The 26,294-nt window shown below is 58.8% G+C and overlaps 1 protein-coding gene and 1 pseudogene across 1 annotated transcript; one reads left to right on the top strand and one right to left on the bottom strand.

Annotated features, from left to right (window-relative positions):
* Positions 1 to 6,701: 6,701 nt before the first annotated feature.
* Positions 6,702 to 13,601, bottom strand: LOC126935778 (putative insulin-like growth factor 2 antisense gene protein; annotated as a pseudogene).
* IGF2 (insulin like growth factor 2) lies at positions 12,979 to 24,851 on the top strand. Its single transcript, XM_050758018.1, has 5 exons — positions 12,979 to 13,351; positions 13,909 to 14,073; positions 18,683 to 18,845; positions 20,547 to 20,695; positions 20,989 to 24,851. The coding sequence occupies exons 2-5, from the start codon at positions 13,912 to 13,914 to the stop codon at positions 21,223 to 21,225; spliced, it is 711 nt and encodes a 236-aa protein (XP_050613975.1). The 5' UTR covers positions 12,979 to 13,351; positions 13,909 to 13,911; the 3' UTR covers positions 21,226 to 24,851.
* The last annotated feature ends 1,443 nt before the right edge of the window (positions 24,852 to 26,294 follow it).

The raw sequence follows: 26,294 nt of genomic DNA, 5'->3' as shown, positions 1-26,294 counted from the left end.
CAGTCCCCATGGCTACCGGGCATGAACAGGATGTGCGGAAGGGACCTTTCAGGGAGGAGCAGCTCCCCGAGGGAGGAGCCGGGGGCTGGGATACGGAGGCCTCTGCACATCTTGGAGTAAAACAAGCAGGAGGGGCTGGGTGCGGTGGCTTATGCCTATAATCCCAGCAATTTGGGAGGCTGAGGCGGGCAGATCACCTGAGGTCAGGAGTTTGAGACCAGCCTGACCAACAGGGAGAAACCCCATCTCTACTAAAACTATAAAATGAGCCAGGCGTGGTGGCTCGTGCCTGTAATCACAGCTACTCAGGAGGCTGAGGCAGGAGAATCGCTTGAACCTGGGAAGCAGAGGTTGCGGTGAGCCGAGATGGCGCCGTTGCGCTCCAACCTGGGCAACGAGAGCGAAACTCCGTCCCAAGAAAAAACAAAAACAAAGAAAATCAAAACAAACAAAAAAACCAGCAGGGGGGGCTCCGAGGTGCCTGCGACACCCAGGTGCCATCCGTGGTCCTGAGGCCCACCATAGGGAAGGGGCCTTTGCAGCTCTTTCAACCCCCAGCCCAGCTTCCAAGGAAGCCCAGGGCAGGAAGAAACCTCAGCGGCACCATCAGAGTCAGAACAGAGGAGCAGAAATGAGCAGGGAGTGGGGCCAGGGAGGCGTCCTGGAAGAGGTGTCTCCTGCCTTGCTGGCACCAAGCTCTCGAAGATGGGTCCATACTGGGCCCCCGCTGCCAGGGATGCAGATCCGGCCCAGTGCTGAAATATGTGCTCCTGGAGCCTCCCTCCTCTTCATGAGCCACAGGCTGTGAAAACCCCAGAGTCCTCCCAGGCAGCAAGTTTGTTTGTTCGTTTGTTTTGAGAGTCTTGCTCTGTCGTCCAGTCCAATGGCGCGATCTCGGTTCACTGCAACCTCTGCCAGCCAGCCAGTTTTCCTGGGGTAGGTGGAGGAGTCTTTGCAGAGAGATCGCCCAGGCTGCCTAGGCCTGCCGCAGAGTTGCTGTGCAACTAGGCAGTGTTTCTGTAGGACCACCAAAAAAGGTTTCGGCCCCCGTGGGTAGGGGAGGCAGGGGCAAATATCACTGGACGTCAGGGGGAGGATAAAATTGAACGTTTGTTAACATTGATTTTGTGCCAGAGGTGGCTACCCAGACCCATCCACTAAAGCGGTGAGGTTGGAAGGGAGAGGGGAGGCGTGAACAGGTCTGTCCAAGGTCATTGGCAGAGCGGGGCTGTGAACTGGGTTAGCCCCCAGGCCCCTCCTGCCCATCCGTCCTCCAAGCACTGATGTGTGAGTGGCATAGTGGGCCCCTCGGCCCTGCCAACCCCTCAGGCTGTGACCCTATATCCTTTGAGGGGCGGCCTCACTTCCCCAGCACAGGCAGCCTGGCCTTCCCGTACCTCGATGGTGTAGGGCTCTGGGGCCACAATCTGGTGTTTTCAGGACTAGGTTGTGAGTTACTTCCTCCTTTTCTCTCAACTCCCAAGATTTGGTAAAGCGGCCCTGTAGCCATGGTCATCATGGCAATATCGATGTATTGGAAAGCAAGGTGCTTTCTGAAGTTGTGGATGTAATTCTCACACGTGGCCACAAGGTGTCAGGCTCGGGCCAGATTTGGAAATCTGCGCTTTACAGGTGGAGCAGGGTGGGGCTGGGAAGCGAGTTAAGAACGAAATTCAGCCCATCTGGGCTCATCCTAGGGACGCTGCCTCTGAAAGGGGATCCCAGCGTTCTACCCCGGGCCTCTCAGTAATAGATCTGATCTTATTTTCATGCTAATGTAGTAGTTTCCTCTCTTAGAACAAAACGGATGTTTCAGAAAGGTGTTTCCAGACCTATCCTGTGGCTTAGGCCTTAAGCTTTAGGCTGCTCACCAGGCCACAGCCCCCTGGGGTAGGAGACACCCAAAGGGAGGAATTCCTTTAGCGCCCCCTCCCAGTACTGTAATGCCAGGACAAAAGCAGGTAAGAGCCCCGGCTCCAAACACAGAGGCGCAGAACCCATGGCACCCCGACACTGTAGGGAGGTGTCCTAACTTTGCCCCCAGAGTCCCCCTCCAGAGTGCTCCAAATTGCAGAGTCCCCCTCCAGAGTGCCCCAAATTGCAGAGTCCCCCTCCAGAGTGCCCCAAATTGCAGAGTCCCCCTCCAGAGTGCCCCAAATTGCGGTGCCCAAGACCTTTGGGTTATGCCACTGTAATTCTAGAAATGGCCGCCAGGTGTCAGCATAAGGCCACTTAAGACACTAAATGGCGAAGGCTTGGTGTAGATTTCTGGGGGTTCCCAAGACCCTCATGCATGAACAAGGGTGAGCTGAGCCTCTCCCAGGCCTAAGAGGCAGTGGAGCAAGGAGGTTTTTCTATGTCGCGTCCCTCACTTCTGCACCACAGTTTTTGTCCGTTTTGCGGTCCCTCTCACCTGTCTCCATAAAGCATGTGTACCCCCAACCTCTGCGTGGAAAATCTGTGGAAGGTAGTGCTGTGGGATCACAGCTCTCGCACCCCAACTCACTGACCCCCAATGCCTCTAGTCCTGTCTCGGTGGCACCATGGCTGAGCTGCTCCCCGGGGGCCCTTTCTATCCTGACCCCTTCTCCCTGCTCTCCTTCTGTTTACACACCCTGTGTTACAAGATCCTGATGGGATAAAATAGCCCCGGACTAGAGTGAGCTCCTCCTGGGCCCATCCAGAGATGGACTTTCAGTCCAGGGCAGAGTTTGGATTCAAGACACCATTGTGGGACTGGGAGGCTCCAGGTTGCCAGGAGTTTGAGCCGTGGGCTGCTTCCCTTTCAACCCCTTAGTTGCCCACCTCCTCAACCTGGGGACCCTTCATTCTGGGGGGCATCCCATGAAATCACTTCATCTGGCTTGGTGTCAGTCCTTCACTCTCTCTAGGTCCATCTGCAGCTTGGAAAGTCCCAGCCAAGTGTCTCCAGAGGGCTCTGGCTGTCACTCTTTGCAACATTTGGGCATCTCGCAGCAGACGCTGGGGCCCGCACGTGCTGCAGGGCCTCTAAGCTGTAGAGCTCCAAAGCAGAGCTAGAGCCAGCAGGATCGAGGGCTGCTTCATGCTGACTTCCTTGTATCTTTGTTTTGTTTCTTTCCCTGAGTCTTTGTTTTGTGTCTTCTCTTCTTGCAGGCTTGAGGAAGAGGTGTCAAATCCCCAGTAAGACTTGGTCTAATCCAGTGGGTGATTCTTTCTGAACCCTCCGTGAGCTGCTGCCAGCTCCGAGTCTGTGCTTTAGCTGGAAAGACTGTGAACCCATTCAGTGCTCTGGACCTGACAGGGTCATTAGCATCCCTCCCCACCCAAAAGCCAAGTGAAAACTCCCATTTTCCCTCCTCCCATGGGAGGGCATGGCTCTGGGGCATCTACATCTTATTTGAGACATCCCCCAACACACGCCAGATTTTAATGCCCTTCAAGTCTAATTCTCTTCCCTGTTGAAATCCTTGTTATCCCCACTAGATGTCCTATTCCTCCAGCTAATGAAGGGATTTAAGATGAGGGCTTGAAAGAAAAAGGGAAAGGGGACAATTAAATGCCAACCCAGGCTAGTAAGCTAAACACACTGAAGGTGGTTGGGGTGCATGGGTGTTGGGAGGGTGGGGACTGGTGGCTCTCTGGAAAGTACATGTCTTTGCCTCTTCCTGTGTCTTTGTGCCTGGTCTTCCTGCAGGCTTGGGGAAGAGGTTAGAAATTTCCAGTGTGATTTGGTCCAATCTGGTGGGTGCTTCTATATGAACCCTCACCCTGCTGCTGTCAGCTTTGAGTCTGTGCTTTGATTAGAAAGGCTGCAAACCTGTCCAATCACCCCATCCAGGAATGCCTGCGAGTGCCACTTGCAGCAGTATCATTAGAACTTAGTACCACACATGGACTGCACGAGGTCAGATCAGACATGAATAGTGAAGTGGAAAACTCCCAGCTAGGTCCCTTGTCCATGAACATAGAAGGACATCACTGTACTAGGAACACCTAAAATCCAATTTTTCTAATCATTCTTGAACCCTGCTTTTCCCCCCTTATTCCTCCACCATTTTACCAGTGCCACGCCCACCAACATTCCAGGGTGTCAAGTAACTGCCAAGTGTCACTCTAAGTAGAGCTACACCCACTCCCCACTACCTCCACATAGCCCCTACCTCCTGGCAGGCAGGGGGCTTCTGGCTTATACCCACGCCCACAGGTGCCTTTCTGCCAGGTCAGAGGTGGGCCAAACCTCCATCCCCTAATGCACCATGCCCTGGTGCTGGAAAGTGCCTGAGCCAGCTGCCCCAGCGGCCTCAGCACTACCAAGTTGGCACAAAGCTCCCCAAATTTGGAGGGGCTCAGGGAAAGGAGTGGAGGGGAAGAGGAGGTGAGGGGTGAGCCCATCATTTCAGTTGGCATTTGAGCAGGTGCCATGCTCAGCAGAGATGAGGCTATCCCATCTGTAGGGGGTGCATTCACATGCACACTCTAAAAGTGCCCTTCGTTTCTCCAGCCTCAGCCTTGTCCCCCTCCTCCTCCTCCACGTCAACCTGGCCAGAGGGTCTGGACGCCACAGCCAGACCACCACCTGCTTTGGTGGCGACTGCTAATATTGGCCAGGCTGGCAGATCATCATCCAGGCAGTTTCGGCAGAGAGCCTTGGGCACCAGTGACTCCCCAGTCCCCTTTATCCACTGTCCAGGAGCTGCGGGGATTGCGCAGAGACTAGAGTACAGGTAACTGGGCTCCCATCCCTTGAGTGTGGGAGAAGAGCTGCATTTTGAGTGTTCAGGCATGGGTGGGCCCGGAGCTTGGGGCAGCTGTCAGGATCCTGATTTCTGAAGGAGGGGAAGAATTTCTGCTGCTGGAGGGTCCAGGAAGCCTCCTGAGAGCAGCCTCCACTTCAACTTCGGGGGTGGGGGGTGGCAGGGAAGCCTGAGAGCAGCCTCAACTTGGCGGGGGTGGCGGGAAAGGCCACTGTGGAGAGGGTTCTTCTATAGGGCTGCACAAAGCCACTGAGGCTTTTGCAAGGAAAATAGGTTTTCCTTTACTAATTCACCAAGCAAAATGGGAGGGGTAGGGGAGGAGGGCCAGGCGGCTCTTCCCAGCGGGAACACACAGCTGTCTTCACAAGTGTAAAGGGAAGAGTCTTTCTGTGTGAAAAATTTCCTCCTATTGCATCCCCCACCCCATTCCCAGAGACAAACAGGAGACTTTGCAGAGGAGCCAGGGGCCCGAGATTCTGGTGCAGATATTTTATTTATATATATATATATATATATATACACACACACACACACACACACACACACACACACACACACATATATACACCATTTTAAAAGTAAAGCTTCCCTCTCTCCCACCTCCCTATGCCTCCTGACCACCAGCAAGAAATTGGACAGGAGACTGAGGAGAAAGGCCGGGAGCGGGCAACAATGCCCCTCCGTGTCCCCCCCAGGTTTAGCTTCTCTCCTCCTGATGGTGCACCTGGTCCCCCTTGCCACCCTCTCAGCCTCCCTGGCACACAGAGGGGCCTTGGGGCCAGGGCAGTTTCCCTGGGAATTCTCATTCATGCATGAAGTTTTTCTTTCTTGCTCCCTGGACCCAGACTCCTCAATCCACCCAGGGTGGTGTCTGTGGGGAGCGGATTCATTTCCCCAGGAAGCACAGCCACCCCTCCCTCACTGGCCTCGTCAAGGCAGAGCTGTGCATCCAGTGGCTTTTGCCGGGCCCCCCTCCTTGTCTCCTTCCAAGGTGGGAGTGTTTGGAGGTGCAGGAGGGTTTCATATTCTGTGCTGTGACCCCTCAAGGTGGGCCATTTGTGGGCAGCCCTCCACCCCCAGTGCCAGGCGGAAGCCCACCCTGGCCCAGGACCTGGGCAGCCTGTCTAACAGAAGGATTTCAGCCTCTCCATCAGCACCAGAACGCCCTTTCTAGGCAAACTTCTCACCACTTCTACCTTCCCTTGGACTTTGAAAAAGGGAGCTCTAGGCAGGGGAGGGGCTCGAGGGGGAGCCACTGCTCAAATCCTGACAAGGTGATCCGAAGGCAGCCAGGGGAGGGGGATGGGACAGGGCTCAGGCTTGGTGTGTATGGGGGGGCTTTGCTTTTAAAAGAGACCGGCCGGGCGCGGTGGCTCACACCTGTAATCTCAGCACTTTGGGAGGCCGAGGCGGGTGGATCACAAGGTCAGGAGATCGAGACCATCCTGGCTAACACGGTGAAACCTCGTCTCTACTAAAAACACAAAAAATTAGCTGGGTGTGGTGGCATGTGCCTGTAGTCCCAGCTACTCGGGAGGCTGAGGCAGGAGAATGGCATGAACCCGGGAGGTAGAGGTTGCAGTGAGCTGAGATTGCACCAATGCACTCCAGCCTGGTGACAGAGTGAGACTCTGTCTCTAAATAAATAAACAAATAAATAAATGAGGTAATCTCAGCAACATCTTTTTGCTTTTCCCCAGGGGCCGAAGAGTCACCACTGAGCTTGTGTGGGCGGAGGTGAATTCCAGCCCCCAGCTCCAGGCCTCCGAATCGCTGCCGGCTCAGCCCCCTGCCCAGCCTGCCCCACAGCCTGAGCCCCAGCAGGCCAGAGTGGCCAGAGAGTCCAGTCCTGAGGTGAGCTGCTGTGGCCTGTGGCCCAGGCGACCCCAGTACTCCCAGAACTAAGGCTGGCAGCCAGTCCCAGTCCCAGCCCCAACTGCAGAGGCAGAGAGGTGAGTGTCTCAGGCACCCTGAGGCCTCGCAGAAAGGGCCACAGGCTTTGTGCAGGGGTCTTCAGACTGGGATCGCCTGCTTCTGCAAGCAGCTGTGGCTCAGAGAGGCTGGTGTGGATTGTGAGTCACACAGCTGGGATCTGGAGTTCTGTGGTGGGCTCCAGGTGTTTCCAGGGGCCAGAGCAGGTGTGGGCAGAGCAGGCTTCCTGCAGTCTCCACAGCACTGAGGTCCTGGCAGGGGAGCTCCTGGGAGAGGAAAACGGGCAGAGAAGGGGAGAGGGGCAACGAGAGAGTGGGCAGCCAAGAGGGAGAAGATAGGCAGAAAGTGGATAAAGGGGGGAAAAGGGGAAAATATATCAGTTAGGAATAATCTGGAAACCCAAGGAAAGCTGGGCTCTGCTGGGGGCTGTGAGACCCCTGGGTTCTCCCCACCCCAGGCTGCTGGCCGTGGGGTCTTGCACCAATAGCCTAACCTTTCTGTCTGTCCCTATTTGTCAAAGTGGGTGACAGTCTCAGGACTCCTGGCTGTTCAGAATTGAGGCAATAACCAGAGGCCTCTGAGCAAAGGGCCTGAGGGGCTCCGGCGTCAGGATCCCATTGTGGTCAGGAGCCTGCGGGGCTTCCTTTGTGTGAGGAGGGTGGAAGGTGGCTAGAAAGGCCCGGCCAGTGGCCTCTGCCTCGGCCGGAGGGAGCTCTGTGGGGGTGGCCGCACCCATTCACTGGTCAGGCACTGGGGTGACGGGGGAGGTTCCAGGACTTGGGGAGCACTGGAGGTGGAGGCACATGGATTGGAGTCCCTGCACCTGCCCCATGACAGGGGCCTCCCTCGGGGCCTGCAGGGAGGGACCCAGCAGTGGACTCCTCAGGCTGGTTTGCCCAGATAGAAGCCAGGAGCGCTCTTTCAAAGCTGTCTTCAGCTTAGACACTCAATAAAACAGTAACACAGTGGCGCCATCTCAGTGCTTTGGAGCGTGTACCGTCTGAACCCCTCTCCCAGGGCCCTCTCCCAAGCACCCCAACCTGGACCCATATCCCCCACGTACTTTTGGCTTTGGGTGGGTCGAGCAGCCTTTGGGTGGTCTGTGCTGTCTGGCGTAGAGGCTTCCAGTTTGGGTCCTCCGTCGGACTTCCCAGTCCAGCCGGGCTGACGCCAGCAAGCGTGTCCTTCGCCAGAGAGGGGAGCGAGCGCAAGGTCAGCGCCCTGCAGGGGGTGACGGAGGGGCGCTCTGAGGACCCTTGGAGAAAGGAACTGGGTTTGTAAACTGCTGGGTTTGGTCCCATGGACGGGTGAGCGGTGAGCTCAGAGCCAGAGCCGGGGAGGAAACGGGAATGAGAAAGACCCACCGCAGGCCGGTGAGCGAGGGGATGTGCGGCGGCCACAGGCTGAGGCTGGGGTATGGGCCAGGCTCCGTGGGGTGAGTCTGAGTCCTTGAGGGGATGTTCATTCTCTGTGGAAATTGGGTTTGCCAGTGGAGAGACCAGCGCTGCCCTGGTGAGGTGCTGGGTCAGGGCTGGGGGAGGGTGCTGCTTGGGGCTAAAGTTCTTGCCAGCCAAGCTCTGGGCGAGAAGAGACCCCAGCCCCCTCCCAACACCCTTGGACTGCTGGCGGGACCCTTCCTACCTCCGGGGACTGGAAGTAGTAGGGAAGGAGCCGGTCTTGGGGAAGAACCCAGATGCTGGTCTTGGCTAGGGGGGAGCCGGTGTGCTTTTTGAGTCCCAGGGCGACCGGGGTCTGCCCCAGCCTCCAGCTTGCCCTGGTCACTTTTGACTAAATAAGGAGAGTACTCAGCAGGCAGCCCCGTGAGGGAGGGGGAACATGTGTGTCCCCCTACTTCCCCACCTGCTCCTCCCTCCCTACAGGGCCACTACACCCTGCTGTGGACACCCCAAGGTGACCTCAGCCTTCTTCCTACCTCAAAAAGTCCAGGCATGTGTCTCCAAGCATGAGTGGTGGCTCCTTGGGGGAAGGCACCTCTGCAGGGTAGAACAAGGGGAAGAGACCCCCAAACAGGTCACTAGTGTAATTGTCCCCAGCACCCCCAAAGAAGAGGAGAGTCACAACTCGGAACTGGGGCTCTCCCCCAGTGCCCATCCTGTCCCCAGCCTGGGAAGCAGGCGTGGAGGAAAAGGAGTGGGGAGCCCAGAGCTGGCCCTGGGGGCCCTGGTTTTGTCAATGACAGGAGCCTCAGCAACCTAGTCTGCTCTCCCAGGATCCAGGTTTGCAGACAGGCACTTTTCAAATGCTCCTCACCTCCAAATTTACAAGTCACCTTGCAGAGGAAAACATTAACACAGTCGGAGATTCTCTGCTGGAGGCTCCCTGTTCTATAGACACGGGCTGGAGCGGCCAGAGAGCTGGGAAACGGGGAGGCTGCAGAAGGCTGGTGGGAAGGGGGCCAGTGATGGGTGGGGGTAGATGGGCCAGATGTTCTTGGAATGGGACTTGGGGGTGATTGATGCAGACAGAAATTTGAAGGGGACATTCCCATATGTCTTGTGCTCTGGGTGGAAAATGGACTGTTTTTCATGGTGGGGGGGTTCTCTCCGTCTTGCCAAGCTAATGTGAAAGAGATGCCTCACCCTGCCCAGCTCCCCACACCTGTCCAAGGCTGTTAACTTCTGCCTCCCCAGTGCCAGGCTTTGAGATGCCCCCCTTCTAGCGGGGGTCCTCCTATGGGGTGACAATGGTGACAAGCAGTGCCCACTGTACTTGCCCCAAGATCCCACACCATTCTGCTGGTCCCCAGCGGTGCCCCCTCTCTGGCAGTCCCCCCACCCACCCCACAGGTCCCCTTAAGGCCACTGCCCCATCGCCCGACATTGCCCAACGCCAAGGGGTGACCTTGTTCCTGCTGACGGTGCGGTTGGGCGCCTGCACACGGGTTTAATATTTGCCTTTAAGGAACTGGGCTTTCCCCAGCCTGAGTGGACAGGCTTTCCCTGAAAATTCGCTTGGAGAGAACGAAAAGAGACGCCTGGCACCCCAGCGGCGTGCAGTCCTGCACCCCCCTCCCCACCGGCCCCATGTTTCTCATTTTCCTCCCCACTTCCTCTCCTCTTCAGTGTTACCCAAACAAAACTGGTTTCACCCTTGTTTGGTGCTGGCGAAGGCCCGAACGGCGCGCGCAAAGCTCCGAGGCGGGCCGGGGGTGGCCGCCGGGGGTGCTCCGGGCCCCCAAGCCAAGCCGGGGACTAGCCTGCCCCCGGTGGCGGCTCGGCCGCGGCTTCGCCTAGGCTCGCAGCGCAGAGGCGAGTGGGGCGCAGTGGCGAGGGGAAGCCTGCGGACCTCCCACGCGGGGACCGAGCAGGTAGCTGGGAGTCCCGGGAGCTCCCGGGAAGCAGCGTGCTGGTCGCTCCCTCGCGGCCTTTGGGTTTCTTCCTTCCACCCAGACGCCCGCTAAGCTCGGGCTGCCGCCACAAACGCGCTCTCCGTGTGGAGAAGGCAAAGAAAAAGAAAAGAAAGAAAGAAAAAACCCAAAGACCGAAAAGCAGAATTTCAGCCGGCCGTGCGCGCCAGGGCGCTCCGCGCTACCTGCCCGCGCCGCCCGCGCTCGCGTTTCCCGGGGAGGGCGCCAGTGCTCCGCACGCGCCCCAGTCAAGGTGAATCCCGGGCAGCGCCTTCCTTCCGCGGCCCGGGAAGCTTGAGCTCAACAATTAGCCTTTGATCCTGGGGGATCCCAATCCACGGAACAACTTCCCTGCTTTCCCCAAACTCGGACATTTTACTTGTTCTGGGATCCTCTAAATTTAAGCATTGCTTCCCAAGTCTTCCAAATATATTCAGCATTTCGACGGGTCACAAGAATTTTCTTGGACATTAATTTCCGGGGACGTCAAAACACACCAGCCCGGGCTGGCTTTTCCAGACTTACACTATGTCGCCTGGGTCCCCAGATTTGCTTTCTTCCAGGCTCTGGACAGTTTTATACACCCCTCCCCAGGTCCCACAGATTTACAGACTACTAACCCGGGTTCCCTAATTTTAAAGACGAAGCCCTTGGTCCGTGGTGGTCGCGCTGACCGATTTGCCTGGTTCCCCAGGATGTGGACAGTGCCCTTTCCACACTTGGACATTGTTCCCCAAACAAGTGGACCTTCCCCCCATAATTTTGAAAATTAACTCCAGGGTCTCCTAAGCTTACTGTTTCCCCCACATTTCCGCCCCATTCCGCGCCCCCACCCCACCCTTCCCCTTCACCTCAGCATGGGACATTTGCTACTTAGTTCTGCAAATCTATTCGCGCTAACCTGGGTTCCCTAAATTTTACACGTTGAATCCCAAGTCCCTCAGGACACTGAGCAGGGCTGGAAGGTTGGAACCCTCAGAGTATGAAAATTCCTTCCCATACCTTCCCCCAAATTCGGGCATTACACCCAGAGCACATTCAATCCTTTTCTGAATCAAAAACGACCTGCCCTCTGATTGCCTGAGTTTCATAAAATGGAGAGATTTCCCCAATGATTCCCAAAACCTATTGAGAATGTTGTGGGTGTGTGAGTCACAAAGCTTTGCGGCATTAATGTCTATGGCTCTATACGCTGCTTGGCCATGAATCAAGTCCGTTAAGTGTAGACACTGCCACTCAGGTCCCTGGAACACACTGAGCAGTTACCAGGAGGTGCTCAAGTGTGACCCAGGATTCTCCAGGTCCCCCAAATCACACAGGGTCTCACCGGTCCCTCTGGGCTAAACGAAGCACAAAAGAACCCCTTGGGCAGAGGCTATTTTTATTTCTGTTATGCCAGGTGTTGCTAACGGCCCCAGTTCCCAAACATTCTGAGCATTTTCTCTGCATCACAATATTGACTATTAAACAATTCTCTGGGTCCCAGGAGCTTCGCCACAAGAATCTTGCTTTTCCAAAATTCAGGCATTGGTCTGAAACCCCAATGGCCAGGATCACACTGGACCCTCTTCCTGGTCCCCCATACTTGGATGTTCTGGACGCCGCTCTCCAGGCCCTCTAGAAACATTCGGCATTGCCCTCGGATCAGAGGAAGGCACCGATTTCTTGGGCTCCAACAACCCACTGAGTCATCTGAAAGTTAAGCAATATTTCCTTCAAACACACTGTACACTCCCTATCACAAAATCTGAAAATTCCTAAGTCCTAAGACATAGGAACGCTGAATCTCCTTTCTCAAAAACATACATACCTAAAACGTACAAGTCCTCCAAGGACTATGAGTGACTTCCCTAGATCTTTAGATTCAAAAACGATTTTCCTGGAGCCCCCAAATTGAGGTATCATCTCCCAACCTTCCAAGCAAATTGAGATTTTTTTCCCTTCACAAAAACAATTGAGGTATTTTTTAAAATACTGATTTATGAGTCTCCTGACTTTATGATCCCTGCCCTGGGTCCCCCTACATTTAGAAAATGTTCCATGGACCCCCAAAGCACACTAAAAAATGTCCCTGGGTCCCAGAAATCCCAGGCATGAAAAAACCTGTGACCTGTAAGTTTCCTAGCTACTAACCAGGTTCCCAGACATTTAGATATCAAATCTCCATTGGGTAATTTCCAAGTGTCCCAAAAACCTGAAACGTGTTTCACTGGGGCTTCCCTAAATGCAGACACTGTGCAGGAAAATATATAGTATTTTTCTTATTTACCGAAAATAAACTAATGGAAATAATTTAAAATTTGACATAGAAAAAGAATACTGATTTTTTTGTTTGTTTTCCCCAAATGTACTGATCACACTCCAGGCTCCCCCAAAATTTAGACAGTGCTTTCTTCCATCTCTAAAGGGCATTAAAATGTTTCCCTGAAGCCACAGTAATTATGAAAGTTACTTTTCTCCGCATGCTGCCAACGTCCAGGCGACTAACTTGTATTCTTAAGATGTGAAAATTAATCTCAGCTTCCCTCTAACACACCAAGAATGTGTTTGGATCCCCAAAATGTGTCCCTTGCTTTCATCTGCCAATTTTAGGCAATGTGCCTCTTAGGCAAAACTCCCAATTTCATATGGAGAATTTCCTTTAACTACCCCTCCTCAAAAATTGGTCTGGGATTTCCTGGGTCCCCCAAGCTAGCTGGCCCCTATTTTAGACCTCTTTCTCTATGTTCCCAATTGCATGGAGCAAGTTCCCTCATCCCCCAAACCTGTAATCTATTTTTGTAGAGTCTCAGGTTTAGTCATTAATCAAGGTTCCCACATTAACGGAGTCCCCGGGGTCTCCTCCTCCAGGACACCCATTCGCTAAGCCCGCAAGGCAGAAAGAACTCTGCCTTGCGTTCCCCAAAATTTGGGCATTGTTCCCGGATCGACGGCCGCCCACTGCAGCTTCCTCAACCCCGTGCACAGCGGGCACTGGTTTCGGGCCTTTCTTTCTCCTACGAAGTCCCCAGAGCAACTAGGATTTGGGAAATTTCTCTCTAGCGTTGCCCAAACACACTTGGGTCGGCCGCGCGCCCTCAGGACGTGGACAGGGCTTCCCTGCGTCCAGGAAAGCGACCGGGCATTGCCCCCAGTCTCCCCCAAATTTGGTCATTGTCCTCGGGTCTTCCAACGGACTGGGCGTTGCTCCCGGACGCTGAGGACTGGCCCCGGGGTCTCGCTCACCTTCAGCAGCGTCCACCGCCCGCCACAGAGCGTTCGATCGCCCGCCGCCTGAGCTCCTGGTGCGCCCGCGATCGCAGCCTCCAGCCTCGCGGTGAGCTCCCCGCCGCGCCGGTCCCCGCTGCCTCTGCGCCCCTGCCCGGCTCTCGGCCCTCATCTGCTGCTGTCCCGCCGGTGCTGGCGCTCGTATCCGGCTGCCGCCGGAGAGGCCGGCGTGGGGCACGGGACCCGGCTGCGGACTTGAGGCTTGGCGGCTGCGCTCGCTCCGGCTGGGCGCCCCGAAATCCGCGCCACTTTCGTTTGCTTATTGCAAAGATCTCATTTGTGGGGAAAGCGGCTGGAGGGCCCCTAAGTGGGGCGGGCAGGGGGCTGCGGAAAGGGACGCGGAGGAGAGGCGCTCCCGCCGGGCGGTAAAGCGTCTCTAGCCCGCGGGCCTAGGACTCCGCCGGGAGGCGCGCGCGGAGCGCGGGCGAAGTGATTGATGGCGGAGCGAGGGGGGCGAGGGGGGCCCGGGGGGCGCGAGTTTCCGCCGGCGGCCCCTTCCCCTTGACCAGGCTTTGGCGGCGGGGGGCTGGCGGGGTGCGGGATTTTGTGCGTGGTTTTGACTTGATAAAAATCACAGTGCTTTCTTACATCGTTCAAACTCTCCAGGAGATGGTTTCCCCAGACCCCCAAATTATCGTGGTGACCCCCGAGACTGAACTCGCGTCTATGCAAGTCCAACGCACTGAGGACGGGGTAACCATTATCCGGATATTTTGGGTGGGCCGCAAAGTCGAGCTACTTAGACGCACCCCGGTGAGCTCGGCCATGCAGGTAGGATTTGAGCTGTGTTTCCCGCCCTGATTCTCTCTCCTTTGGCGGCCGGAGCCTCGGCAGGCTACAGGCCTGGCCCAGATTCGGCCTGGCCCAGCCGGCCTTCCGTGCGTCCCGCACCTGGCGGGGGCTCCGGGGCTCCGGCGCGGCACCGGGGGGCGCTCGGGATCTGGCTGAGGCTCCAAGCGCCGCGTGGCCGGCTCCTCCTGCTAGGGCAGGTGGCGGCTGCGCGCCCCGCCTGAGCCCAGGGGCCCCCTCCGCCGCAGCAACCAACAAGGATCCCCCGATCCAGCCCTGAGCCACCTGCATCTGCACTCAGACGGGGCGCACCCGCAGTGCAGCCTCCTGGCAGGGATCTGGGATCCTGCCTGCCCCTGCCTGCCCGGAGACCCCAGCTCACGAGCACAGGCCGCCCTGGCACCCCAGAAACCCTAGATGGGGCCCCTGAATTCTCTAGAACGGGCATTCAGCATGGCCTTGGCGCTCTGCGGCTCCCTGCCCCCCACTCAGCCTCGTCCCCGCGCACCCCCCAGCCCCCGCGACCGCCGCCCCCCCCAACCGGGGCCCCAGGGCCCCAGGGCCCCCAGCCCGCGCCCCCCGCCCCGCGCTTGGCTCGGGTTGCGGGGGCGGGCCGGGGGCGGGGCGAGGGCTCCGCGGGCGCCCATTGGCGCGGGCGCGAGGCCAGCGAGGCCCGCGCGGGCCCTGGGCCGCGGGCTGGCGCGACTATAAGAGCCGGGCGTGGGCGCCCGCAGTTCGCCTGCTCTCCGGCGGAGCTGCGTGAGGCCCGGCAGGGCCCGGCCCCCCCCTTCCGGCCGCCCCCGCCTCCTGGCCCACGCCTGCCCGCGCTCTGCCCACCAGCGCCTCCATCGGGCAAGGCGGCCCCGCGTCGACGCCGCCCGCTGCCTCGCTGCTGACTCCCGTCCCGGGCGTCGTCCGCGGGGTCGCGCTCCGCCGGGCCTGCGGATTCCCCGCCGCCTCCTCTTCATCTACCTCAACTCCCCCATCCCCGCTTCGCCCGAGGAGGCGGTTCCCCCCGCAGGCAGTCCGGCTCGCAGGCCGCCGGCGTTGTCACCCCCCCGCGCTCCCCCTCCAGCCCTCCCCCCGGCGCGCAGCCTCGGGCCGCTCCCCTTTCCACGCTGCGTCCCGGAGCGGCCCCGGTGCCGCCACCGCCTGTCTCCTCCCGAGGCCCGGGCTCGCGACGGCTGAGGGCTCCGTCGGCCCAAACCGAGCTGGGCGCCCGCGGCCCGGGTGCAGCCTCCACTCCGCCCCCCAGTCACCGCCTCCCCCGGCCCCTCGACGTGGCGCCCTTTCCTTCGCTTCTCTGTGCTCCCCGTGCCCCTCTTGGCATCTGGCCCCGGCCCCCGCTCTTTCTCCCGCAATCTTCCCTTCGCTCCCTCCCGTCCCCCCCAGTTCCCAGCCTCAGACTCCCTCCCCCCCTCACGCCCGCCCTCTCGCCTTCGCCGAACCAAAGTGGATTAATTACACGCTTTCTGTTTCTCTCCGTGCTGTTCTCTCCCGCTGTGAGCCTGCCCGCCTCTCGCTGTCCTCTCTCCCTCTCGCCCTCTCTTCGGCCCCCCCCCCTTTCACGTTCACTCTGTCTCTCCCACTATCTCTGCCCCCCTCTATCCTTGATACAACAGCTGACCTCATTTCCCGATACCTTTTCCCCCCCTAAAAGTACAACATCTGGCCCGCCCCAGCCCGAAGACAGCCCGTCCTCCCTGGACAATCAGACGAATTCCCCCCCCCCCAAAAAAAAAGCCATCCCCCCGCTCTGCCCCGTCGCACATTCGGCCCCCGCGACTCGGCCAGAGCGGCGCTGGCAGAGGAGTGTCCGGCAGGAGGGCCAACGCCCGCTGTTCGGTTTGCGACACGCAGCAGGGAGGTGGGCGGCAGCGTCGCCGGCTTCCAGGTAAGCGGCGTGTGCGGGCTGGGCCGGAGCCGGGGCTGGGGCGGCGCGGGCTTGCGCCGGACGCCCGGCCCTTCCTCCGACTGCTCCTGGCCCGGGCCTGCGGGGCTCGGCGGGGCGGCTGAGCCCGGGGAGGAGGAGGAAAACGGGCGGCTGCGGGTCCCGTTCCCTGCGCGGAGCCCCGCGCTCACTCTGGCGGTGGAGCTGGGGGTGGGGTGGGGTGGGGGCGTCGGGAAGGGCCAAGGGAGGTGTGAGCTGTCTGCAGGGGCGACTTCCTGGTCGGTCTGTGGGTGCAGGGGGTGCTGCCGAACGTGTGTGATTCGTGCCTTACGGGCCCTGGCCTCCGGGGTGCTGGGTAACGAGGAGGGGCGCGGAGCCGCACAAGCCCACCCTGGTATGTTGACGCGGTGCCAGCGAGACCGCGAGAGGAAGACGGGGTGGGCGGGGCCAGGATGGAGAGGGGCCGAGTTGGCAGGAGTCATGGCAGACGCCACATTCGCGATATCTCCCCCACACCCCCTCTGGCTCTGTCCGCAACATTTCCAAACAGGAGTCCCCGGGAGAGGGGGGAGAGGGGCTGCTGGCCCGAGGCTAAGAAGGGCAGAGCCTTCAACCCAGAGAGAGGCCGGGGCCCCTGCCCAGTGGGCAGCGTGGAAGTTTCCATACAAGGAGGTGGGAAGGAGACCCCCCCTTCAATGCCCTGTGCAGAGATGAGCTGGGGGTGCAGGATGGGAGCCCATGGCACTTCGCTACGGGATGGTCCAGGGCTCGCGGTTGGGGGTGCAGGAGAGAAGAGACTGGCTGGGAGGAGGGAGAGGGCGGGAGCAAAGGCGTGGGGGAGTGGTCAGCAGGGAGAGGGGTGGGGGGTAGGGTGGAGCCGGGACTGGGAGGAGTCGGCTCACACATAAAAGCTGAGGCACTGACCAGCCTGCAAACTGGACATTAGCTTCTCCTGTGAAAGAGACTTCCAGCTTCCTCCTCCTCTTCTTCCTCCTCCTCCTCCTGCCCCAGCGAGCCTCCTGCTGAGCTGTAGGTAACCAGGACTGTGGACTGAGGACACCCGCTGCCATCCCACTCCAGCCTGAGGCAGGGCAGCAGGGGGCACGGCCCACGCCTGGGCCTCGGGCCCTGCAGCCGCCAGCCTGCTGCCTCTCGGACAGCACCCCCCTCCTCTCTCTTCCTCTGCCCCTACCCCCACCTGGTCTCTGCTTCCTCACCTGCTCCTTCCCTTTCCGTTCCTTCCCTTCGGCCCCCTGCTTGCCCAGGTCAGGGCTTTTCCTGGGCCCTCACCTGCTCCGCACCGCGGCAGGCATGCTTCCTGCCCTGCTTTCTGCCGGTCCCCTGACCCGGACCTCCAAGTTCGGAGTGGTGGGGCTTGTTGCCGAACCGCGGCGAGGGCTTGAGTGGCCAGCTGGCCGAGTGTGCTCTTATAATTTGGAAGCGGGTGGCAGAGGGGGCGGTGAGGGGACTGGCTAGGGTCCAGTCAAGGAGATGACCAAGGAGGCTTTCGGATCCTCGGTGCGGCTGCCCACTGCTCTTTAGAGAGGGCATGCAAACTTGTGCTTCTGTCCCATTGCCTGCTCAGTCGCTCACATAATTTATTGCATCAAAAACTCGCCTGAGTCTGTGGAGGGAAGGCTGGGGCTGCCCGCCTGGAGGGCTCCACCTTCTGCAGGGGTAGGGCCAACTTGCTGTGGTGGCCCCCGGCCTCCCACCCCGGAGTTGGTTAGCGGCCCTGTGGCCCTGCAGCCTGTGGAGGGGGTGTGTCCTAAGACTGGCCTCCCCTTCCAGATTGCACTCAGGGGAACCTGTTGTCTGACTTCCCAGGTGGCCTGAGCTGGTCTCTCCAACTCTCACGGGGAGAGTTTGGTAGCGCAAATGGGGAGATGTTCTGGAGGCCCCGGCCTTACTGGTTTGATTTGAGGCCTGGAAAGGAGGCTCTGGGCTTGTGTGTGTGTGTGTGTTTGGAGGTACACATAGCAGACTGGAGTTGGAGAACTGGGTGACTGGGAAAACAAGGTTTCTAGAAGCATGGGTGGTGTGGTTGTGCTAACCACTGGAGTTCTGAGCCAGGCCTGGCTCAGCGGCAGACTGGAAAGGTGGAAAAGCCAGGGGAGGGGGCGGGACTGGCCCAGCGGGACCGGCCTGCCGCTTTGAGGGGGATGGTCCTCCTGGACCCCCCCTGCTCAGCTGGGGGTTGTGGGGAGGAAGGGACTGGTCCTCCTGGATGCACATGCTCTGTGGGGTGGGGTTGTCTGCCATCTTGGCTGGCGCTGGAGGCCTGAGACGTGGTGATGGGCCCCTGGGCTGGCCCTGCCCCCATGGTGTCATAGGACGGAGGCCAGGTCGGGTGTCCAGCCTGGGCCCCTGCAGCTGTGGGTGCCGCCAAGCTCCTGCAATAATGACCACGGAGATGGTCACTCGTCGTGTAAAATTACTAGTGCTTCTTGCAAATCGAAGGAACTGGGTCCTTTCTGCGTGCTTCCAGACACTTCATTCTCCAGGTGGCCCTGCGCCCTCAACTCGGCATTGTGACCTATGTGTTACTTTTGTAATGAAAATAATGTTTTTAGGAAAGCCATGCTTTAAATTTTTAATTGAATTTGTAGGTTGGCCAACGGCCTCTGGTTTGGGAGGGGCACCTTTGGCCTGGGGCTTGGCCTGGCTGCCACGCTCACACCACTTCTCTCCCGCCCCCAGATACCAATGGGAATCCCAATGGGGAAGTCGATGCTGGTGCTTCTCACCTTCTTGGCCTTCGCCTCGTGCTGCATTGCTGCTTACCGCCCCAGTGAGACCCTGTGCGGCGGGGAGCTCGTGGACACCCTCCAGTTCGTCTGTGGGGACCGCGGCTTCTACTTCAGTAAGTAGTTGGGAGGGGCTTCCTCAGACCCGGTCAGGCCCCTAAAGTGACAGGTGAGGACGCCCAACCTCAAGCCAGGGGAGCACACTCCTAGGTCAGCGGCCCAGCCCCTGCTCGGAGACTCCGACCTTCCAGCTGCGTTTCTGAGAACCTGCAGGGTCCCAGGGCATCCACACCAGCTGACTTTCCCTTCACAAGCCTCCTTCGAAGGGTGGGCCAGAGGTGTCCCCTAGACGTCGGGAGCACTTACAGGGGTCTCCCTTGGGGTCAGAATTTCTGTTGGGGGCTGTGAGCTCCCGCTGCGGAGGCGCCGCACCCCTAGGGCAGGGCTTCAGGCTCTGGAGGAAGAGCTTGCCTTTCTTCCTGCACCTTTTGGACATTTTGACAAGGGATGTGCGTTCAGTGAATGATCAGAATTAAAATCAGTAAAGTGATTTATAGAATTAAAATCAATAAAACAAGTGCAGTTGGTGGGTGGCAGGGGTGAACGGTGCATGCGCCTCCTTGGGCCCCAAGGCCGCCATGGAGGGTGCCCACCTGCTGACCTCAAGGACGATTCAGCCTTTCCTCATGTTTCTCTCTTGGTTTTCCGGCCTGGGGGTTGGCGGGTGGGTGCACAGCTCATTGTGCTTGAGACCCCGCCCCCAGATGGGGGGCTGGGTGGATGCAAAGGCAGGCATGGTGCCTAGGCATGCCTGATGGGGCAGGGGAGGGGCCACTTCTCGCTGGCCGGGACCACACGGCTTATTCCACCTGACACTCACCACGTCTCATCTTTACCACTTACTACTTACTCACGCTGTGCAATGGACTCACAGGATGCAAATGCACTTCAAAGCTTCTCTCTTAAAAGTTCCTGCTGCTTGACTCTGGAAGCCCCTGCCCGCCCTGGCCTCTCCTGTGCCCTCTCTCTCGCCTGTCCCATTTGGGGATAGGAAGTGGCACTGCAGGGCCTGGTGCCAGCCGGTCCTTGCCCAGGGAGAAGCTTCCCTGCACCAGGCTTTCCTGAGAGGAGGGGAGGGCCAAGCCCCCACTTGGGGGACCCTGTGATGGGGCTGCTGCTCCCTCCTCCGGCTGATGGCACCTGCCCTTTGGCACCCCAAGGTGGAGCCCCCAGTGACCTTCCCCTTCCAGCTGAGCATTGCTGTGGGGGAGAGGGGGAAGACGGGAGGAAAGAAGGGAGTGGTTCCATCGCGCCTCCTCACTCCTCTCCTCCCGTCTTCTCCTCTCCTGCCCTTGTCTCCCTGTCTCAGCAGCTCCGGGGTGGTGTGGGCCCCTCCAGCCTCCTAGGTGGTGCCAGGCCAGAGTCCAAGCTCAGGGACAGCAGTCCCTCCTGTGGGGGCCCCTGAACCGGACTCATATCCCACACATTTTCCAAATCACCCCAGTGTGGGCCTTTGGTCCTGGTGGTGTCTGTCTGGCCATGGGACCAAGAGCTTGTGCCCATTTTTCATCTGAGGAAGGAGGCAGCAGAGGCCACGGGCTGGTCTGGGTCCCACTCTCTTCCCCTCTCACTTCTCTTCTTCCTGGGACGCCTCTGCCCGCCCTGCCAGCTCTCACTTCCCTCCCCTGACCCGCAGGGTGGCCTCATCTTTCCAGAGCCTGGCCTGAGGGCAGGGGTGGTTTGCTCCTCCTTCGGCCTCCTGGGGCAGGGGGCAGCACGGTGCTAACATGGCTCTCTCTGTGCTGTGGGACTTCCAGGCAGGCCCGCAAGCCGTGTGAGCCGTCGCAGCCGTGGCATCGTCGAGGAGTGCTGTTTCCGCAGCTGTGACCTGGCCCTCCTGGAGACGTACTGTGCTACCCCCGCCAAGTCCGAGAGGGACGTGTCGACCCCTCCGACCGTGCTTCCGGTGAGGATCCTGGGCCCCTTCCCCACTCTCTAGAGATAGAGAAATAGGGTTTCGGGCGCCCAGCATTGCCTGTGGCCTCTGGGACCCCTTGGCCAGGGACAAGGACCCGTGACTTCCTTGCTTGTTGTGTGGCTGGGGAGCAGTTCAGACGCTGGCTCCTTCTGTCCCCCTGCCTGTGGACGTTAGCTCGAGTTGCTGATCAGTCACGGGGGTGACCTGTCAGGTCAGGCGGGTGGCTCGGGCGGAAAAGCGTGGAGAGCAGGCACCTGCTGACCAGCCCCTTCCCCTCTCAGGACAACTTCCCCAGATACCCCGTGGGCAAGTTCTTCCGATATGACACCTGGAAGCAGTCCACCCAGCGTCTGCGCAGGGGCCTGCCTGCCCTCCTGCGTGCCCGCCGGGGTCGCATGCTCGCCAAGGAGCTCGAGGCATTCAGGGAGGCCAAGCGTCACCGTCCCCTGATTGCTCTGCCCACCCAAGACCCCACCCACGGGGGCGCCTCCCCAGAGATGTCCAGCAATCGGAAGTGAGCAAAACTGCCGCAAGTCTGCAGCCGGCACCACCACCCTCCAGCCTCCTCCTGACCAGCGACGTTTCCATCAGGTTCCATCTCCAAAATCTCTCGGTTCCACTTCCCCCCCGGGGCTTCTCCTGACCCCAGCCCCCGTGCCCCGCCTCCCCGAAACAGGCTACTCTCCTCGGCCCCCTCCATCGGGCTGAGGTCCACAGCAACATCTTCAAACATGTACAAAATCGATTGGCTTTAAATACCCTCCCTCCAAATTATCCCCAATTATCCCCACACATAAAAAATCAAAACTTTAAACTAACCCCCTTCCCCCCTACCACAACAACCCTCTTAAAAATAATTGGCTTTTTAGAAACACCAGAAAAACTCAGAAATTGGCTTTAAAAAAACAACAACCAAAAAAAAAAAATCAATTGGCAAAAAAAAAAAAAGTATTAAAACGAATTGGCTGAGAAACAATTGGCAAAATAAAGGAATTTGGCACTCCCCACCCCCCTCTTTCTCTTCTCCCTTGGACTTTGAGTCAAATTGGCCTGGACTTGAGTCCCTGAACCAGCAAAGAGAAAAGAAGGGCCCCAGAAATCACAGGTGGGCATGTCGCTGCTACCGTCATCTCCCTTCTCATGGGAATTTTCAGGGTAAACTGGCCATCCCAAAATAGCAACAACCCAGACTGGCTCCTCACTCCCTTTTCCATCACTAAAAATCACAGAGCAGTCAGAGGGACCCCGTGAGACCAAAGGAGGGGAGGACAGAGCATGAAAACCGAAATCCATGCAAATAAAATGTAATTGGCACAACCCCACCCCCAAATCTTATATCTCATTTCCCATCCTAAAAAGCACTCATACCTTATGCATCCCCGCAGCCACACGCACGCAACACACAGCACACACACACACAGCAAACACACACAGCATACACGCACACACAGCACACACACGCACATGCGCACACACAGCACACATGCACACACAGCACACACAGCATACACACACACAGAGCACATGCACACAGCACACACAGCATACACGCACACACAGCACACGCACACAGCACACACAGCATACACGCACACAGCATACATGCACACACAGCACACGCACACACAGCAGACACGAACACAGCACACGCACACAGCACACGCACACAGCACACGCACACAGCACACACGAACACAGCACGCACACAGCATACACGCATACACAGCACGTGCACACACAGCGCATATACACAGCACACACATGCACACACAGCACACACACGCACACAGCACACACACACAGCACACACACATGCACACACAAGCACCCACCTGCGCACACACATGGGCACACACGCACACCCCCACACAATTGGATGACAACAATAAGCATATCTAAGCAACTGCAATATCTCTACGGATTAGGCCAAAGTCCCGCTAAGATTCTCCAAACTGTTTTCATGGTCTGAGCCCCGCTCCTGTTCCCATCTCCACTGCCCCTCAGCCCTGTCTGTGCCCTGCCTCTCAGAGGAGGGGGCTCAGGTGGTGCCTGAGTGTGCGGCCCGCGGCGTTTGGGATGCGCCCATAGGGTGGGCGGGGTGTGTCCCAGGCGTAATTCCATCTTTCCACCATTAGAGAGGTGCCCTTGCGAGGCTGGCCTCGTTGGCGCCTGTCTCCGCGGCCCCCGCAGTGTGAGCCACGATGCTCCCCATGCCCCACCATCCCGATACACCTTACTGTGTGTCGGCCCAGCCAGAGTGAGGAAGGAGTTTGGCCACAATGGAGATGATGGTAGCCGAGCAGACATGCCCCCACGAGTAGCCTGACTTCCTGGTGTGCTCCTGCAAGGAAGATCTTGGGGAACCCCCACCGGAGCACACTTAGGGATCATCTTTGCCCGTCTCCTGGGGACCCCCCAAGAAATGCGGGGTCCTCAGGAGCCGTGCACTGATGCGGGGAGTGTGGGAAGTCTGGCGGTTGGAGGGGTGGGTGGGGGGCAGTGGGGGCTGGGTGGGGGGAGCTTTGGGGTAGGAAGTGGTCCCTGGAGATTTTGGATGGAAAAGTCAGGAGGAGTGACGGCAGACTTGCGTAGAGAAATTAGGAACCCCCAAATTTCACGTCAATTGATCTATTTCCCCTCTTTGTTTCTTGGGGCATTTTTTCCTTTTTTTTTTTTGTTTTTTTTTTTTTGATCCCTCCTTAGCTTTACGCGCTCAGAAACCAAATTAAACCCCCTCCCTATGTAACAGGGGGGCAGTGACAAAAGCAAGAATGCACGAAGCCAGCTTGAGACCATCACGTCCTGCCCTCCGCCATTTATCGCCCTGATTGAATTTTGTTTTTATCTGTCCCTGTTGCTTGTGTTGGGTTGAGGGTGGAGCCTCCTGGGGGGCACTGGCCACTGAGCCCCCTTGGAGAAGTCAGAGGGGAGTGGAGAAGGTCACTGTCCGACCTGGCTTCTGGGGACAGTGGCTGGTCCCCAGAGGTCCTGAGGGCGGAGGGGGGAGTGGGCAGGGTCTCCTCAGGTGTCAGGAGGGTGCTCGGAGGCCACAGGAGGGGGCTTCCGGCTGGCCCAAGGCTGGCCAGAGGGGAAGGGGTTGCAGGTGTGTAAACAGAGGATTCCATCAGGCTGGTGCAGGGTGGCCGCCTTCCGCACACTTGAGGAGCCCTCCGCTCTCCCTCGGTGGCATCTTGCCCGCCCCTCAGCACCCTGCCTTGTCTCCAGGAGGTCCGAAGCTCTGTAGGACCTCCTGGGGGCAAGGTGGGGTGAGGTCGGAGAGTAGGGAGGTCAGGCAGGTCTGAGCCCACAGAGCAGGAGAGCTGCCAGGTCTGCCCATCGACCAGGTTGCTGGGGCCCCGGAGCCTGCGGGTCTGGCGATGCCGACGCAGCCACCACCGCGGCGCCTAGGGCTGTGGCAGGGACTCGGCGTCTGGGAGGCTTACCTCGCCCCCACTTGTGCCCCCAGCTCAGCCCCCCTGCACGCAGCCCGACTAGAAGTCTAGAGGCCCGAGGCTTCTGGGTCCTGGCGACGGGGCTGGCATGACCCCGGGGGTCGTCCATGCCAGCCCACCTCAGTCGCAGAGGGTCCCTCGGCAAGTGCCCTGAGAGTGGGCCATTCGGAACATTGGACAGAAGCCCAAAGAGCCAAATTGTCACAATTGGAGAACCCACATTGGCCTGAGATCCAAAACACTTCGAGGCACCCCAAATTACCTGCCCATTCGTCGGGACACCCACCCACCCAGTGTTACATTCGGCCTCACCAGAGTGGGTGTCCCCGGGGCACCTGCCGATGGACCCCTTGCGCCCCCAGGTTTGCAGCTCTCCCCTGGGCCACTAACCATCCTGGCCCGGCTGCCTGCCTGACCTCCGTGCCTGGTCGTGGCTCTCCATCTTATCTCCTCCCCGTGTCCCCAATGTCTTCAGCGGGGGCCCCCTCTTGGGTCCCCTCCTCTGCCATCAACTGAAGACCCCCACGCCAAACACTGAATGTCACCTGTACCTGCCGCCTCAGTCCACCTTGCGGCCCGTGTTTGACTCAACTCAGCTCTTTTAACGCTAATATTTCTGGCAAAATCCCATGCTTGGGTTTTTGTCACTAACCTGTTAACGCTTGCAATCCCAATAAAGCATTGAAAGCCATAATCTTCTGAGTGTTCCACTCTTTGACTAGGGTACCGGATTACGGGAGGGAGGGAAGGGGCTGAGCACCTGGGAGCGGGCAGAGGGGCATAGGAGAAGAGGGGAGGGGAAGGAAAGCCTTAGGGGTGTGGACACCTCCCTCTGTCCCCTGATCACACACATGGGAGAAACGAGAGCGGTTGGAAGCCAGACTCATACTCATGGTTGTGCACCTGAATCCAGGGGGTCTGGGACAGTTTCAGGCCCCAAGTTCTCAAAGATGGGGGTGCCACGAGGATAGGAACCTGGGGGGCTTTTTCAGAGAAAAAGCAAAGTACCATCACTACCAACTCCAGGGAATGCCCCCTCCCCACCAACCTTGGAGGACTGGGGCTGGGCAACCTCTGAAAGGTTTTGGAAATCATAGCTATTGCTGGAGATGGGGGCTCAGGGCCACTCCCACCCAGGCACTCAGCCCCCTTCCAAGATTGAGGCTGCCCATATGTCATTGGTACCACTCCCTCCTGCCAGGGCTCAGCCTATGCCCACCTGTCCCAAGGGTGCTGGCCTCTAGCTTTCAAGGGTCCCTGAGCATGGGAGGAGGGGTAGGCTGGGCTGCTGGGAGCCTGGCCCAGCCTCTTCTCTCCATCCCCCTCCAGGAACTTTCCAGCAGCCTTGGGCAGTGGATCTGCCTCTGCCCACCCCACTGTGGGGATGGAAGGACAGGGGCACCACAGTGGAGCCCGGAAGCATGCCCCCGGCCCTGCAGCCTTCAGTGCTGGGCAGGCAGTGGGGAGGGACCTGACTGGGTTGGGGGCATGTTTGCATCCTGGCACCCGGGGATTCTGCCCCTGGTCAAGCCCTGTCCCTTGATGGCTGCCTCTGTCCCTAGTTTCTCCTGTGCCGGGTACTGGAGGGTGCTGGGCTGTCACCCAAGCCTCTGGGGCCTGAGGACACATCTACACGGACGGTGTCACTGCCCACACCATCTGAGAACCACTCCAAGGGAAGGGAGAGGGTAGGCAGTGGTTTGGGGAGTTGCCTGGAGGAGGTGGGATTCGCCTTGAAAATGAGGAGGGCTGGGGGTTGGAGAAGAGCAGATTGGATGTGGGGGGCACCATGCCCTTCCCGGGCTGGTCCTTGGCTCTGTACCTCAGTGCTAGGGCTAAGCTGGAGGGCTCAGGGCCCAGGTGGCATTGCTGACCCCCAGGGGGTCAGGGCTGCTCTGAGGCCCTTCTGTAGGTGTAGATGGAGCCCTAGTCCTGTCCACCTTCCTGAGGCCAGCTGGAGTTTCTTTCCCTGCAAGCTCAGGAAGCCCTGCCCCGTGCCCCTCCCCCAGCCCTGCGGCCCCCTAGGCCCATGCAGGGCCAGCCTCATGGTCTCCCTTCCTCTCTGGATCTGATTCAGGGCCTAGCGTCCAGCCCCATGAGCCTGGGCCTTCCTGCTCTTGCCCACACTGGCCCCA

This window comes from Macaca thibetana, chromosome 14, assembly GCF_024542745.1.
Source record: "Macaca thibetana thibetana isolate TM-01 chromosome 14, ASM2454274v1, whole genome shotgun sequence".
NCBI classification, from domain to species: Eukaryota; Metazoa; Chordata; class Mammalia; order Primates; family Cercopithecidae; genus Macaca; species Macaca thibetana.
The sequence above is the reverse complement of the archived record's forward strand: the minus strand, read 5'-3'. Positions and strand labels throughout refer to the sequence as shown.

What these genes read in the sequence shown, in the direction of transcription:
- IGF2 (XM_050758018.1), top strand. Translation starts at nt 13,912, where the DNA reads ATGGTTTCCCCAGACCCCCAAATTATCGTGGTGACCCCCGAGACTGAA. An exon ending in CGGTGAGCTCGGCCATGCAG is followed by an intron (nt 14,074 to 18,682) that starts GTAGGATTTGAG and finishes TCCCGCCCCCAG; the next exon opens with ATACCAATGGGAATCCCAAT. An exon ending in CCCCTCCGACCGTGCTTCCG is followed by an intron (nt 20,696 to 20,988) that starts GTGAGGATCCTG and finishes TTCCCCTCTCAG; the next exon opens with GACAACTTCCCCAGATACCC.